This window comes from Salmo salar, chromosome 16 (assembly GCF_965601325.2).
Source record: "Salmo salar chromosome 16, fSalSal1, whole genome shotgun sequence".
Classification (NCBI taxonomy): domain Eukaryota; kingdom Metazoa; phylum Chordata; class Actinopteri; order Salmoniformes; family Salmonidae; genus Salmo; species Salmo salar.
In genome coordinates, this window is record NC_138306.1 from 7,364,311 (window position 1) to 7,378,939 (window position 14,629).

Below are 14,629 nucleotides of genomic sequence, written 5' to 3' on the forward strand. Positions count from 1 at the left end.
TTGAGTGAGAGGTTATTTTCCTGGCACCACACTCCCAGGGCACTCACCTCACCCTTGTAGGGTGTCTCATCATTGTTGGTAATCAGGCCGACTACTGTTGTGTCGTCTGCAAACTTGATGATTGAGTTGGAGGTGTGCGTGGCAACGCAGTCATGGGTGAACAGGGAGTACAGGAGGGGGCTGAGAACGCACCCTTGTGGGGCCCTAGTGTTGAGGATCAGCGAAGTGGAGGTGTTGTTTCCTACCTTCATCACCTGGGGGCGGCCCGTCAGGAAGTCCAGGACCCAGTTGCACAGGGCGGTGTTCAGACCCAGGGCCTCGAGTTTAATGATGAGCTTGGAGGGTACTATGGTGTTGAATGCTGAGCTATAGTCAATGAACAGCATTCGTACATAGGGAATTCCTCTTGTCCAGATGGGATAGGGCAGTGTGCAGAGCGATGGCGATTGCATCGTCTGTGGATCTATTGGGGCGGTAAGCAAATTGGAGTGGGTCTAGGGTGTCAGGTAATGTAGAGGTGATATGATCCTTGACAAGCCTCTCAAAGCACTTCATGATGACAGAAGTGAGTGCAACAGGGCGATAGTCATTTAGTTCAGTTACCTTTGCTTTCTTGGGTACAGGAACAATGTTTGCCATCTTGAAGCATGTGGGGACAGCAGATTGGGATTGGGAGAGAATGTGTCCGTTAACACTTCAGCCAGCTGGGCTGCGCATGCTCTGAGGACGCGGCTAGGTATGCCATCTGGGCCGGCAGCCTTGCGAGGGTTAACACGCTTAAATGCCTTACTCACGTCGGCCACGGAGAAGGAGAGCCCACAGTCCTTGGTAGCGGGCCGCATCGGTGGCACTGCGTTATCCACACAGTTCTTCTCCCTAAATTAGCTTTCTCCTCCATGTCTCATTCACTCCATTACGTTCCAACAGCTGCCTCCACACACGTGTGCCGAGTGCACACATAAACTCCCTTTAGGCCTATAGAAATGCCTATAAAATCTAACTGATGAGATACACAAGCTACATTCATTGCCAAATGATGACAGTTTTATCTGGTTGATTGAAGTAGGAGAATATGTGTTCCAACAATGAGCTGCAGTTTTGGGAATAATTGCGTCCTGTCTATATTCAGCTTAGGCTATTTTGCGAACTGTTTGTGCATTTAGAGTTGGTTATCTTCCCCATACTCAACTGGCGGACCGCGGTCCGGAGCCGACTCCTAGTATCATGTAAACACAATTAAGACATGGAAAAATGTGTAGAATTGCAAGAAATTATCTTTAAAACAGCAAAACAAATATTTGCCCCGTGCAAATGTGGAATTTAGCACAATTTGCTTTGAAACGGCAAAATCTTCAGAAACTTTAGTTTGGAAGAGACAAAGAGCGTGTTTTCATCAGAATCATGAAGCATAGGCCTACTCATCAACCAGATGTTGTGGCCGTCACCATGCAGTGTTCAATGTGGAATTGTTAATCCATTTTGAAAATTCCAAAGAACAAGCAGAATAAACTAAATAGAATGTCTGTATATCGAAAAGACAGATTTTTGTTTGTAACCCAGAAAAAAATTGTCTTTCAACTCACCAAATTGAGCCCTGTTTAAAATTATCACTCTTTGAGAATAACTGTTCCAGACACGAGATGCACATCACATTATTTGAGCTGTTCTTGCCAAAATATGGACTTGGTCTTTTACCAAATAGGGCTATCTTCTGTATACCAACCCTACCTTGTTACAACACAACTGATTGGCTCAAACGCCTTAAAAAGGAAAGAAATTCCACAAATGTACTTTTAACAAGGCACACCTGTTACTTGAAATGCATTCCAGGTGACTACCTCATGAAGCTAGTAGAGAGAATGCCAAGAGTGTGCAAAGCTGTCAAGGTAAAATGTGGCTACTTTGTGAAGAATCTAAAATATATTTTGATTTGTTTAACACTTTTTTGGCTACTACATGATTCCGTATGTGTTATTTCATAGTTTTGATGTCTTTACTATTATTCTACAATGTAGAAAATAGTGAAAATAAATTAAAACCCTTAGGTGTATCCAAACTTTTGACTGGTCCTGTAAATAAATGTGCACATATTTCTTTTCCCAGGGCTGGCCTTGGTAAAACTTTTATTTACTCAAGTACTCGAAAAAAATTATGCGAGTACTCGAACAGTCAAAAAATGGCGAATGACAATCCCTAATTGTGTTCCCTTAATTGGCATCTCTTGAAGAGACAGACTAGAGAGACTCGGCAGGAAATAACATGTAGCTCCAGGGTGTCGTTAAAAAAAACATCTATGGTACATACAGCCTCTGTCCTAGATTGTGCTGGCCTGTTTTCTTCTCATGTTGCGAGGATAGACCACAGTGTATGTCTGTCCACACTGCTGCTACATTTGTTGGGCTCCAAATCTAACCTACTGTATAGTCCTGGTGAACAAATCTTCTGTCTTTTGCTATATCTGTTGCCTGCAACCCCTTTGACTGTGTTTGTCATCATATAGTATGCAAACAATCCACATAGAGGACGCCAAGAGCTTACTGAACGGATTGTGTTGTGTGACTTCACCGCCCTGAAAAGACGGACTTCTGCCATCCAGTGGGTGTCTTGTCACATTACAGTACATTTCAGCGGTACACCTGATCTACGTCAAACTAAACATCAAACCAAACCACTCCATTTTATGTGTTGTCGTAATGTAAATGTATGGAGTCCACTCAGATAATAAATTTGACAGAACATTTTTTTTTTTTTACAGGACTTTCAACAGGATATGTCATATGTGTAAAGCATACCCCATAATATCTTATTAGTGGAATGAAAATGATGTTATGCTCAATGCTCTGTTATATCTATTCACAATTTGTCACCACACATGTAATTGTGGGAAATGTAAACAATATTTTCTTTTTGCAAAATAGTCCTGTGATAATTCCTTTATGTTCTGTTATGAGGTCACATAGGCAACTGCACAGGGTAGTCAAAAGTCAGAATTAATTTATTTAGCAATATCCTGATAATACAGATTCTTTGGGAACGTTGCACAAATAGTAAACAATTACAATGGGTTATTTGTGGGGATTAGAGACACATGAGAATAGACAGAGAGCAAATATTTGGGGACAGTTGACAGTTGGAGAGAGAATTTAGAAGCACTTCCTGTGGACGATTGATGGTCCGGCCTCCTCATACTCATCTTTGCTGATCCACATGGCCTGGAAGGTGGACAGGGAGGCCAGGATGGAGCCGCCGATCCAGACTGAGTACTTACGCTCAGGGGGGGCAATCATCTACAGGGAGCGACAGTCAGTGGTTAGGGCAGAGTCAAATGTTGTCTATACAAAATCGTGTCTATCCTAACCAGCCTTGCTACACCAAAGGTACTTTGAGATCACAAAGTACTTCATCCTCAAAGTACTTTGAGGTACTTCACTTTTGCATACTTTCTCTCAGTAATTGTGATGGTGGTGTGGTTAGGTCGATGTCGTCATTATTATAGAGAATTGTCCATACCTTGATTTTCATTGTGCTGGGGGCCAGGGCTGTGATTTCCTTCTGCATGCGGTCACCGATACCTGGGTACATGGTGGTACCACCGGACAAGACATTGTTGGCGTACAGGTCCTTACGGATGTCAATGTCGCACTTCATGATGCCGTTGTATGTGGTCTCATGGATACCAGCGGACTCCATGCCTATGGGGATAACAAATAACAGTCTTTACACCCATAAACTGTTGTACTCCATGCCTATGAGAAAAACAGTTTTAGGCAAGAGAATGGATAATACAACATTGACAAATATGCAAGACAGTAGAGAAATGGGAAGATTAGATTCTGAGTCTTGTCATGTGAAGTGAGGCCCCATGGGAAAAGAGAGGAGAACCCCAAGCTTATACTTAGTTCATAAGCATCATGTAAAAGATGATACATAGAGTATATCCTTAATGAATAATACATTTGGTTACATAATATGGACTGCTTTTCTTCCTGCTATCCTGCATAATCTTTTATACATTACTTGTGCTACAGCACAGTACAACTAGCCTAGTCCCAGATCTGCTTGTGTTGTCTTTACAATGGCAGGAGTTGGTGAGACAGCACAAAACTGATCTAAGTCCAGGTTATAGAACATTGTGTAGGTGCAAGGATTTGGATACTGACCAATGAAGGAGGGCTGGAAGAGGGTTTCTGGGCAACGGAACCTCTCGTTACCGATGGTGATGACCTGACCGTCGGGCAACTCATAGGACTTCTCCAGAGAAGAGGAGGAGGCAGCGGTGGCCATCTCATTCTCAAAGTCCAGAGCCACGTAGCACAGCTTCTCCTTGATGTCACGCACAATCTCTCTCTCAGCTGTTGGGATGGATAAAATAGTCTGTTACCCACCACAATAGACAGACAAGGTAACAACTGTTACATTTAGGGAAATCAAACCTACGGTGTGTGTCAATGTTCAAAGTTGTCAATAGACTCCTCAGCTAACAGTACAATAAATGGCTGTAGTTACTCTATTTTGCCAGTAGGAGGCACTGTAAGTTTATGAGCAACCAAAAGTGACAAGGTTCAGTTGAACTAAACAGGTGTCATTAACGCTACATGTTAACTGGGTGAAAGGTTACATGAATATTCAATTGTAATGAAAAATAAGTAAAATACTTAAATTCAAATGTATATAGTTCTACATTAGGCTAATAGTATCTACTATAAGGTTATACATTGATATTCTATCATTACCGGTGGTGACGAAAGAGTAGCCTCTCTCAGTGAGGATCTTCATCAGGTAGTCAGTCAGGTCTCTGCCAGCCAAGTCCAGTCTCATGATGGCATGGGGCAAGGCATAACCCTCATATACGGGCACGTTGTGGGTCACACCATCGCCAGCGTCCAGCACAATACCTGCACAGATCACACAGACACATTAGTACAGACACACCAACGAGCATCACGGTGGTCAATGCCAGGGTTGTGTGTTTGATTCCCGATGGTGCTACATATACTAAAATGTATGCACTTGCTGTACTGTAAGTAACTTTTTACTGTAATCCATTTTTGGGTGGATCAGTGTAAGGAGGAGCATGCTCACCTGTGGTACGACCAGAGGCGTACAGGGACAGCACAGCCTGGATGGCCACATACATAGCTGGCACGTTGAAGGTCTCAAACATGATCTGCAGTAATGGAGGAGTCACCATGAGTCAGTGAGAAACATCTCACAAGGCACAGACGTCAGTCAGTTCATTGTCTAGTCAATTGATAATGCCAGAGAAACCGGTGTTTGGAGGATATATACCGTGCCAAACACCGGCTTTGAGGGCATTATCACTTTTATTCAACGGGTTACCAACATATTCAAATAGTAATTGACATATTTTCTATAAATGGAATTTATTCATAGTATTTCATCCTTCCATAAGATATAGTCCCGACACAAAGTCTAGTGTTGCTAAAGACGTGTTCAGTCTTTTTCTTCAGTATCTATGAATACGACCCAGTCGTTTGTTCTAAGTGTTACATTGCTATACTGCCTGGCAATGTTCTTACACCTTGCTTGCTAGCTAGCCAACTGCAGCTAACTTACAGTCAAGTCAAAAAGTGCAGCCAGAATAACAGCAAAGTAGCTTCATTTGCATTTGTTCAAGCTGTTTTCTAGTGACATTTATTTGGAAACATCCATAACAATGAGCTAATGAGGCGCAATTTTTACGGGCATAGAAAATGTGCTCTCTCGTCAGGACACTTTTGTTCAGAGGAGCTAGCCAACAACACAGCTACAGTAACACAATCACTTCAAACTTAATCTGGAAAGACTGCGTTACATTGTGCCTTCTTTTCAATTGACATTTTTTTGTATATATCCATAAAAATGATGGCAGCTGATTGATTATTTCGACTGGCTGATAAACGCTGCCTGCCTGTCTGTCTCGTCCCGACTTATTACATTACTATGGGACAGCAGGTGATCGAATTTGAATATTGAAACAAATGTTGCAAATGTCGGAGAGACAGACAGCAAGGTTTATACAAATCTCCGCTGTTGAAAACAAAATCTAGATAATGTCTAGATGCTTTTTATAATGGCGATGAAGTTTATAAATTGCCTGGCTGGGCTGATGAGACAGTGGATTGCGCAGTCAGATGGAACAAAGATAGGCATTTTAACATCATAGATTTAGCTGGTGGCAACAAGACACTGTCTGGAATCCGGTTTTAATCAATCAGCATTCAGGATTAGACCCACCCGTTGTATAATTGTCAACTAAGGTGAATTCAACAAAACATTTTACATTGTAATTGGATTTAGGATAAAAGTTGGGTAAGAAAAATACAAAATGCCCTTACGTTGATTACTTTTTGCAAATCCAATCAGTTTTCCACATTGACTCAACGTCATCATATATATTTTTGGGTTGAAATGACGTGGAAACAATGTTGATTCAACCAGTTTTTTCCCAGTGGGATATTTCTCATTAAACTATATCATAAGACTGATGGCCACATGTTTGGGTTTAAGGTATTAGGGCCCACCTGGGTCATCTTCTCTCTGTTGGCCTTGGGGTTGAGTGGGGCCTCAGTGAGTAGGACAGGGTGCTCCTCAGGTGCCACACGAAGCTCATTGTAGAAGGTATGATGCCAGATCTTCTCCATGTCGTCCCAGTTAGTTATGATGCCGTGCTCAATGGGGTACTTGAGGGTCAGGATACCTCTCTTGCTCTGGGCCTCGTCTCCTACATAGGAGTCTTTCTGACCCATACCCACCATCACCCCCTGGGGAAGAGACAGACAGACATGTTATTCACATGAACAGAAGGTACCGACATGAACATGAACAACAACAGCCACATACCGTATTGATTTGTGAAATAGAGCTACAAATGACACACATTTAGGGTCTGTTTTCCCGGACCCAGATTAAGCCTACTTGGCTAAAAAAAACATGCTCAATGGAGAATCTCCATTGAAAGCGCCTTTTATTCCGGGACTAGGCTTCATCTTTGTCCATGAAACTGGCTCAAACTCTAGTCTGATTGCCAGTCTGTTTGTGCTATCATTTAAACTCCTTGTCACTCATTGTCATGCCGTGTTTAGCTTGACATTGATAGCAATGTAGTTGGTAAGAGCATAAACAGATCTTGAACCCGTGTGGAGTTTTTATTGTTGGACATAAGATAATGTAAAAACACCAGGAAATCAGCTCCAAGTGATTTTATACTGAACAAAAATATAAACGCAACATATAAAGTATTTTTCCCATGTTTCATGAGCTGAAATAAAACGTCCCCGAAAATGTCCATATGTACAAAAAGCTTATTTCTTTCCAATTTTGTGCAAAAATTGGTTTACGTTCATGTTAGTGAGCATTTCTCCTTTGCCAAGATAATCCATCCACCTGACAGGTGTGGCATATCAAGAAGCTGATTAAACAGCATGATCATTACACAGGTGCACCTTGAGCTGGGGTCAATAAAAGGCCACTCTAAAATTTGCATTTCTGTCACACCACACAATGCCACAGATGTCTCAAGTTTTGAAGAGTGTGCAATTGGCATGCTGACTGCAGGAATGTCCACCAGAGCTGTTGCCAGATAATTGAATGTTAATTTCTCTACCATAAGTCGCCTCCAATGACGTTTTAGAGAATTTGACAGTACGTCCAACCGGCCTCACAACCGCAGACTACATGTAACCATGCTGGCCCAGGACCTCCATATTTGGTTTCTTCGCCTGCTGGATTGTCTGAGACCAGCCACCCAGACAGCTGATGAAACTGAGGAGTAGTTATGTCTCTAATAAAGCCCTTTAGTAGGGAAAAACGAATTCTGATTGGCTGGACCTAGCTCTCGAATGGGTGGGCCTATGCTCTCTCAGGTGCGCCCGCCCTGGGAGATCCATTGATTGGGGCCTAATGAATTTATTTCATTTGACTGATTTCCTTAAATGAACTGTAACTCAGTAAAATAATTGAAATTGTTGCATGTTGTGTTTATATTTTTGTTCAGTATAATTTAAGGAATCTGTTCCCAAGTATTCCCACCAATAATAGAGAGAAACGTGATCGTATACAAACGTAAGCAATGAAATTATTATGTTTTAGTCAAACATTATATCTGTTTGGGCTTCTTGTGATTAATTTGCATACTACAAATGATTTGTAATTATGTTCCGGCCCCCTGACTACTCTCCAGAAGTAATCGGCGCGCGGCTGAGTCTAGTTGTTGATGATCCCTGCTGTAGGAGCAATGACCAACTAACAATAGTGTTGCAGCTCAACTTCAGGAATGACCCTGTGAATGACAAGAAGAGGTAAAATGGGGGAGGGAGTGAGATGATGTCTCACCTGATGACGGGGGCGCCCCACAATGGAGGGGAACACTGCCCTGGGGGCATCGTCACCGGCGAAGCCAGCCTTCACCAGTCCTGAGCCGTTGTCGCATACCAAGGCTGTTGTCTCTTCCTCGTCACACATGGTTGAGTCTGGTTACTGTGGGCCTACACGCACACACACGCGCACACGCACACACACACACACACACACACACACAATACACCAGTTGTCACCAGTAAGTCAAGTATGTCAGAGCGCAATGTGTTTCACACATGGCATATGGCCATAGCAAAATGAAGTGTTACTGCATTAACAGTTGCTGCCATTCACACTGTGAGCTTATTCTGTAGCACTGTCTGTCTGTCTAGTCTCTTCTTGTTGTTTGTTCATATATGCCATGCTAGCTGCATAACTCACTTTTTGTTTGACTAACAAATGAATTGACTGACTTAACTGTTTGTAATTGTAATGCACGCAACAGAGGACAGTGCTACATTTTGATTGCTCTAAGTGCTTAAACGTATTCCTGTAGTGGTCCTAATTCCAAACTGTCAAGCACAATAGCAGTTTTAAGATTCTTAAAGCAGGGATCTGTACAGCATTTTGTATCAACTTTTTATTATGTATAATCATGAACTAAAAGCAACATAAAAATGAATTTGCTATTTAGTCTTTGACGTTTATCTGTTAGAAATGTGGATTCATACATCGCTTTTTTTTACACATTTATCTGTCAGAAATGTTGCTTCAGTCATCTCTCTTTTTTTCTCTTGTCCACTCAGGTCTGTTACATACTGTATGTTACAGTTGAATGTACTGTATCTTACATATACATGGTAATGTACGGAAATGCAATGATAATGCACTGATTGGAAGTCGCCCTGGATAGAAGAAGAGCGTTGTCTAAATGACTAAAATGTGAATGTATTACTGAATGACAAATGATTACGATAATAACACAATTCCATTGAAACAGGTTAATGAGAATTGCATGTGTGCAGGAGAATGACTTACCCTGGAGAGCTGGACAGGAGGCGGTGGGTTACAGTCCCTTGAGACAGAGAGAGGAGAGTGCGCCTGGCTCACCTGCTCTCTGAATTTAAATAGGAGTACGCAGGACCCATGCCATCACATACCTTCAAGACCTCGGGCCTTTTTAGGAGACATGTCACCCTTACAAACCAATGCGGAACTGAAAGGTACAGTTGCCCTGTCCCACTACGGTTGTCACACACACGCACACATGTGCGCGCACACACACACACACTCAAGTGTCTCATTTGGCTAATTTATAGCTGAGAGGTGGCACCGTGGTCTATTGTTGGAAGACTGGAAGACAGGTTGATGATGCGTTCGCAGAGAAAGGCATGTTGGAGGTCACTATAAATAAAGTCTGGTGCATCAGTCATAATGGAGATATGACCCCTTGTCTATCTGACTGACGTTCAGACACAGTGTTACAGCCAACCAATCAGAGCATACCATGAAAAATGACAACCAAAGCCTCTGTGGACCCCTAGCAGGCCTTCAAAGGAAGTTTCAGAGCCTCACCCTGAATGGGAGTGGACAATAGTCATATAAAGACAAGACTGTTTTCACCAATAGAAATTTAGGACAGTCTTCACCAAACCAAAAAGTAATCTCTAGTCTGGTCAGTGGTCAATAACCAGAGAATGTCCCTCAGGGTTGGGATAATTCCATTTCAATTAAGTTTATTGAATTCAGTCAAGTCAATGAGGGAATTTCAGTTTAATTCCAAAGTTGACGAAATTGAAATGGAATTGATCCCAACCCTGATGTTCATACAGTAAAAGGATTGTCCTCATGGCCTGTCAATTTAGTAAGTCTTTACACAGTGGTACAACACAGCAGACTGGCCTCACTGACCACAGTGTAACCTGGTTTCCCAGTCCCATTGATAACCACATACCTGAGGAAGTGGTTTAGAAGGGGACGACCAAAAAAGCAAGTGATTGTTTGAATGGTGTGGATAGGAGGGGAGTCCACAACGCTTCTATTAAATGGTGTGGTTTATAGAAACATCCCCCAGGTGCCTCCCAGTGGCCATTCAATTACTGACGAGAAGACAATATTCAGATTAGATTCTCTATTGCCAGACACGGCACAGTGCTCCACCCGCAGAGACATGGAGTATGTGGGAAAATACCATTCAGATTAAGTAATTACGTAATTACACATTCGGTTTACTTGCATCAGTGTTTTTGGCAGCCAGGTGTGGCGGAGGAGAGGAGGAGGTTATGTACGTTTATGGAGCATTGGGCTACTGCCCATCTTTTAACTCTGTCCTTGGCTAATCTTATAGCCTCAGATACTTCCTTGCTGTAGTTTACTTTACATTACTGGCCTGTTTTTACTGTACAATCTGGAACAAATCAACTGGATGATTCAACGCATTAAATGCTTAGCTTAGGTTTGGTACATTTCCTTGTTCAAATAAATCCTAAATCAATTCCAAAAGTCTTGTTAGTGTTTGCATTCAAGGTCAGGATTTTATGTAAGGGTATTAGCATACAGCAGTAAATTCACTTGAAAGTGACATCCAGAGTGCGACTTGTACCTCGACATTTACGGGACCTCCTAAAGTCATGGAATTTAATTGTAAAAATGTATTACTTTTTAATGTGTGGTGAACACCACTGGTCATGATGTTTTCATCTGATTGTCAAACAAATCAGTTCAAAAAGTAAGTTTGTCTACTCCAAAATAAGTCCAGCATCTGAACGGTTCGTTGTGCACCTGCCATTTGAATGGAAAGGGACATCTATTACAAACACCACAAGTTTAATGACATTCAGTCTACAAAGTGGTGTCTTCATTGATGCCTAACAATGAAGAAATTAACAAACATAGAAAATGATTCATAAATGTTCCTTCAATTTGCAACCGGCTGAATCAATTTCACCAGAGAAAGCGCCCGAGCGAGGCAAACAGCGCTCCTCTGTCTAAGTATCTATAGCCCACGTATCTGATGCTGTCTTGCCAAAAATAATATGATATGTCCCTCTCTTTTCGTCCAGACAGCATCAGATACATGGGCTACACATACTAAGATAGAAGGGAGCCGTTTCCTCGCTCGGATGCTTCCTCCGGTAAGATTGAGTCTTGTCAAAATGATCAATATATACAGAGACGACCTATCAGATCTCAGAATTTCTGTGGGGGCCATTAGGGTGGCCAATCAGATTTCAGGGGGTGTCACCCCCTGGACACACCACTGACACCAGCAGCCCAACAGCTGTCTGCCAAGCTACCTGGAGAATGTGCACCACATACACACACACACACCACACACACACACACACACACACACACACACACACACACACACACACACACACACACACACACACACACACACACACACACACACGCACACACACACAGATGATCTGATTCTGAGAACCACTTTAAACACAGAGAGATGCAGACACAGCGTTTTGATGACACAAAATGGGAGGAATAAATGGTTTGAATTGTCTTCCTTACAGAAGTTCTAACATTAGATTAGACAATTCGATTTTGACCCGGAGGTTGTTAGCCTTGTAAAACAGGCTGACCGCTGCGATCACCATTGTTTTACTTCAGTCAGGTTGACCAGGCATGGAGTGTGTGACCTCTTTCATGACTTACTTACTCTAGCAATGGTCATCAACATTGTTAAAAGGTTTGAAAAACTATTTTAATAAATGCAACAGTTAGACAATGGAGGAAGATACTCCAAACCTTTTGATTAAAAAAAAATCCATCAGGTATTGAATTCATTATAGCACTGTAACATCTGCTTCCAACTCACAAGCTCAAACACGTAGATCCCCTGAACGCAGCTCACTTTCCAGCCCACTTTCCAGCTCACACCCTCAAACACATAGATCCCCTGAACGCAGCTCACTCTCCAGATCCCAATCACCTGAATTCTGATCACCTGTTCACACACCTGTATGTCATTATCACACACTATTTAGTTCAGTTACTTGCACCCCATCACTGTGAGGTATTGTTTGTTTTGTGACACACTTCTGGAGACTTATATTTCCCGCACTAACTTTAAACATCAGCTAGCTGAGCAGCTAACCGATCGCTGCAGCTGTACACAGCCAATCTGTAAATAGCCCACCCAATCTACATACCTCATCCCCATATTGTTTTTATATACTTTTCTGTTCTTTTGCAAACAAGTATTTCTACTTGCACATCACCATCTGCTCATCTATCACTCCAGTGTTAATTTGCTAAATTGTAATTACTTCGCTACTATGGCCTATTTATTGCTTTTTATTGCCATTTGCGTACACTGTATATAGATTTTTTTAATTCTATTGTGTTATTGACTGTACGCTTGTTTATTCCATGTGTAACTCTGTGTTGTTGTGTCGCACTGCTTTGCTTTATCTTGGTCAGGTCGCAGTTGTAAATGAGAACTTGTTCTCAACTACCTTACCTGGTTAAATAAAGGTGAAATAAAAAAAATTAAAAATAAAATATTCAGAGTGCTGTGTTTCCTGTACTGTAATCCTCCAGTGTATGATAGTTTTGGCCTGCCTCACTAACAATGCCTTTTGCCTATTCTCTGCCTGTTCTTTAGCCTATCGGATTTCCTGTTATCAACCTCTTGCCTGATATCCCGGATGACGTTACTAGCCTTTCCCCTGCCTGTACTGTTGCCTTTTTGGACCCCCTGTGTATGACCTTCTGCCTGCCCCTGGACCCAGCTACCTGCCTCCTCCTGTGGTCCTTTACCAATAAACTCCTGCAGCGCCCTACCCTTGAAACCAGCTCTCTATCTCCCATCGTGTTCACTACAAGCACATAGAATATTTATTGGTATGGACAAATAATGAATGGAATTCATTTATTTAGGTGGGAATTCAGCTTTTCATTCATCATTTATTGTAAAATGCCCCTGTTTTCTTAGAATGCACTCATGTATACTTTTTGTAATGGTATCAGGTTTATTTGATATTTCGTGTTAAAATAAAGAAAACTATATGTTCCTAATTTGCATAAATACACTGGATGTATTTGCATATATGGAAACATTAACGTAAAGGGGTGGAGCAGGGCTGCAACCACAAAAACGACCTGCACTCACCTGCACTGTCTTGATTGCCTCAATAATTACTGTTGTTGTCAAGTTCTGTTGCATAATTCGACCAGTATGTCAACAGCAGGATACCCTCAGATTAAAAATCAACACGCTTGGCTCTAGATTACGCCTATCTATACATACTTCTATACATTGTTTGCGACATAAAACATAATACCACTATAATCCGAGTGTTCATTTTTGGAAGTTCCTTTAATTTCAGCGCATCTAATTTCTAAACATTACAACTGTATCAAATTCTAACTTTTTTTCAGCCATTACCGGGGTGTGTTTGACAGGTCATTACAAACATTTCCGCGGTCGTAACGCTAACAGAAAAAACGACAGGCACAAGCAAGAGTATGAAAGAGTCGCAGGAGTAAAATGAAAGCAATCAATCCAGCGAGATTTGAGTGACAAGTGGATTTTGCACCCCTCAAACACAGGAAATAGATGCCTGAAAAAGAAAGCTCCTCAGGTGGGCGGGGCATGCGCGTTGCTACTTAAGTACATAAAGCCTTGACCTCTTACATTAGAGGGTGACACCTGGCCACATTTTGCTCTCCTGTCCCCTCCTGTAGGAGTTATATTTGGGCCCTGACTTTTCCATGAACACGGGACCTGGTCCTTAATTTTGCTGCCTCATGGATCTTTACTACAGCATTCAGCTGGTTCTCTAAAACAGTAACTACTAGCGTCTCTTTGGTAGACAAAATAAACACACACACACAAACACGCACAGTAGCCTATTGTTTAATGACGATTCCTCCTCTTGTAGAGTCCTATTGCCATGCAATCATGGCAATAGGTCCAACTTGTGCCACTGCCAGCCCCTCATAGTCAGCATTCCCTCCCACTAGAAATAGCACTGCCATTATTTCCTCAAATGGTTTCCTAGGATAGGAACAGCTTAGTAGTATGAGCACTGAGCATTAGAGTAGCCTGTGTTGACTGCCTTTGTTATTGGAATTTGAAAATGAATTCAAATCTACAGGTAACTTCCAAAATAAAGGAAACACCAACATAGTTTCTTAATATGGCGTTGGGCCAACACGAGCCACTAGAACAGCTCCAATGCTCTTTGGCATCGATTCTACAAGTGTCTGGAACTCTATTGGAGGGATGCAATAACATTGTTCCATGAGAAATTTCCTCATTTGGTGTTTTGTTGATGGTGGTGAAAAATGCTGTCTCAGCTGCCGC

The 14,629-nt window shown here is 42.0% G+C and overlaps 1 protein-coding gene across 1 annotated transcript; it reads right to left on the reverse strand.

Annotated features, from left to right (window-relative positions):
• Positions 1-2,977: 2,977 nt before the first annotated feature.
• Positions 2,978-9,442, reverse strand: acte1 (actin, epsilon 1). Its single transcript, XM_014147800.3, has 8 exons — positions 9,337-9,442; positions 8,335-8,486; positions 6,525-6,764; positions 5,083-5,167; positions 4,734-4,895; positions 4,161-4,352; positions 3,511-3,692; positions 2,978-3,287 (listed from the first exon to the last, which is right to left on the reverse strand). The coding sequence occupies exons 2-8, from the start codon at positions 8,461-8,463 to the stop codon at positions 3,144-3,146; spliced, it is 1,134 nt and encodes a 377-aa protein (XP_014003275.1). The 5' UTR covers positions 8,464-8,486; positions 9,337-9,442; the 3' UTR covers positions 2,978-3,143.
• Positions 9,443-14,629: the final 5,187 nt, after the last annotated feature.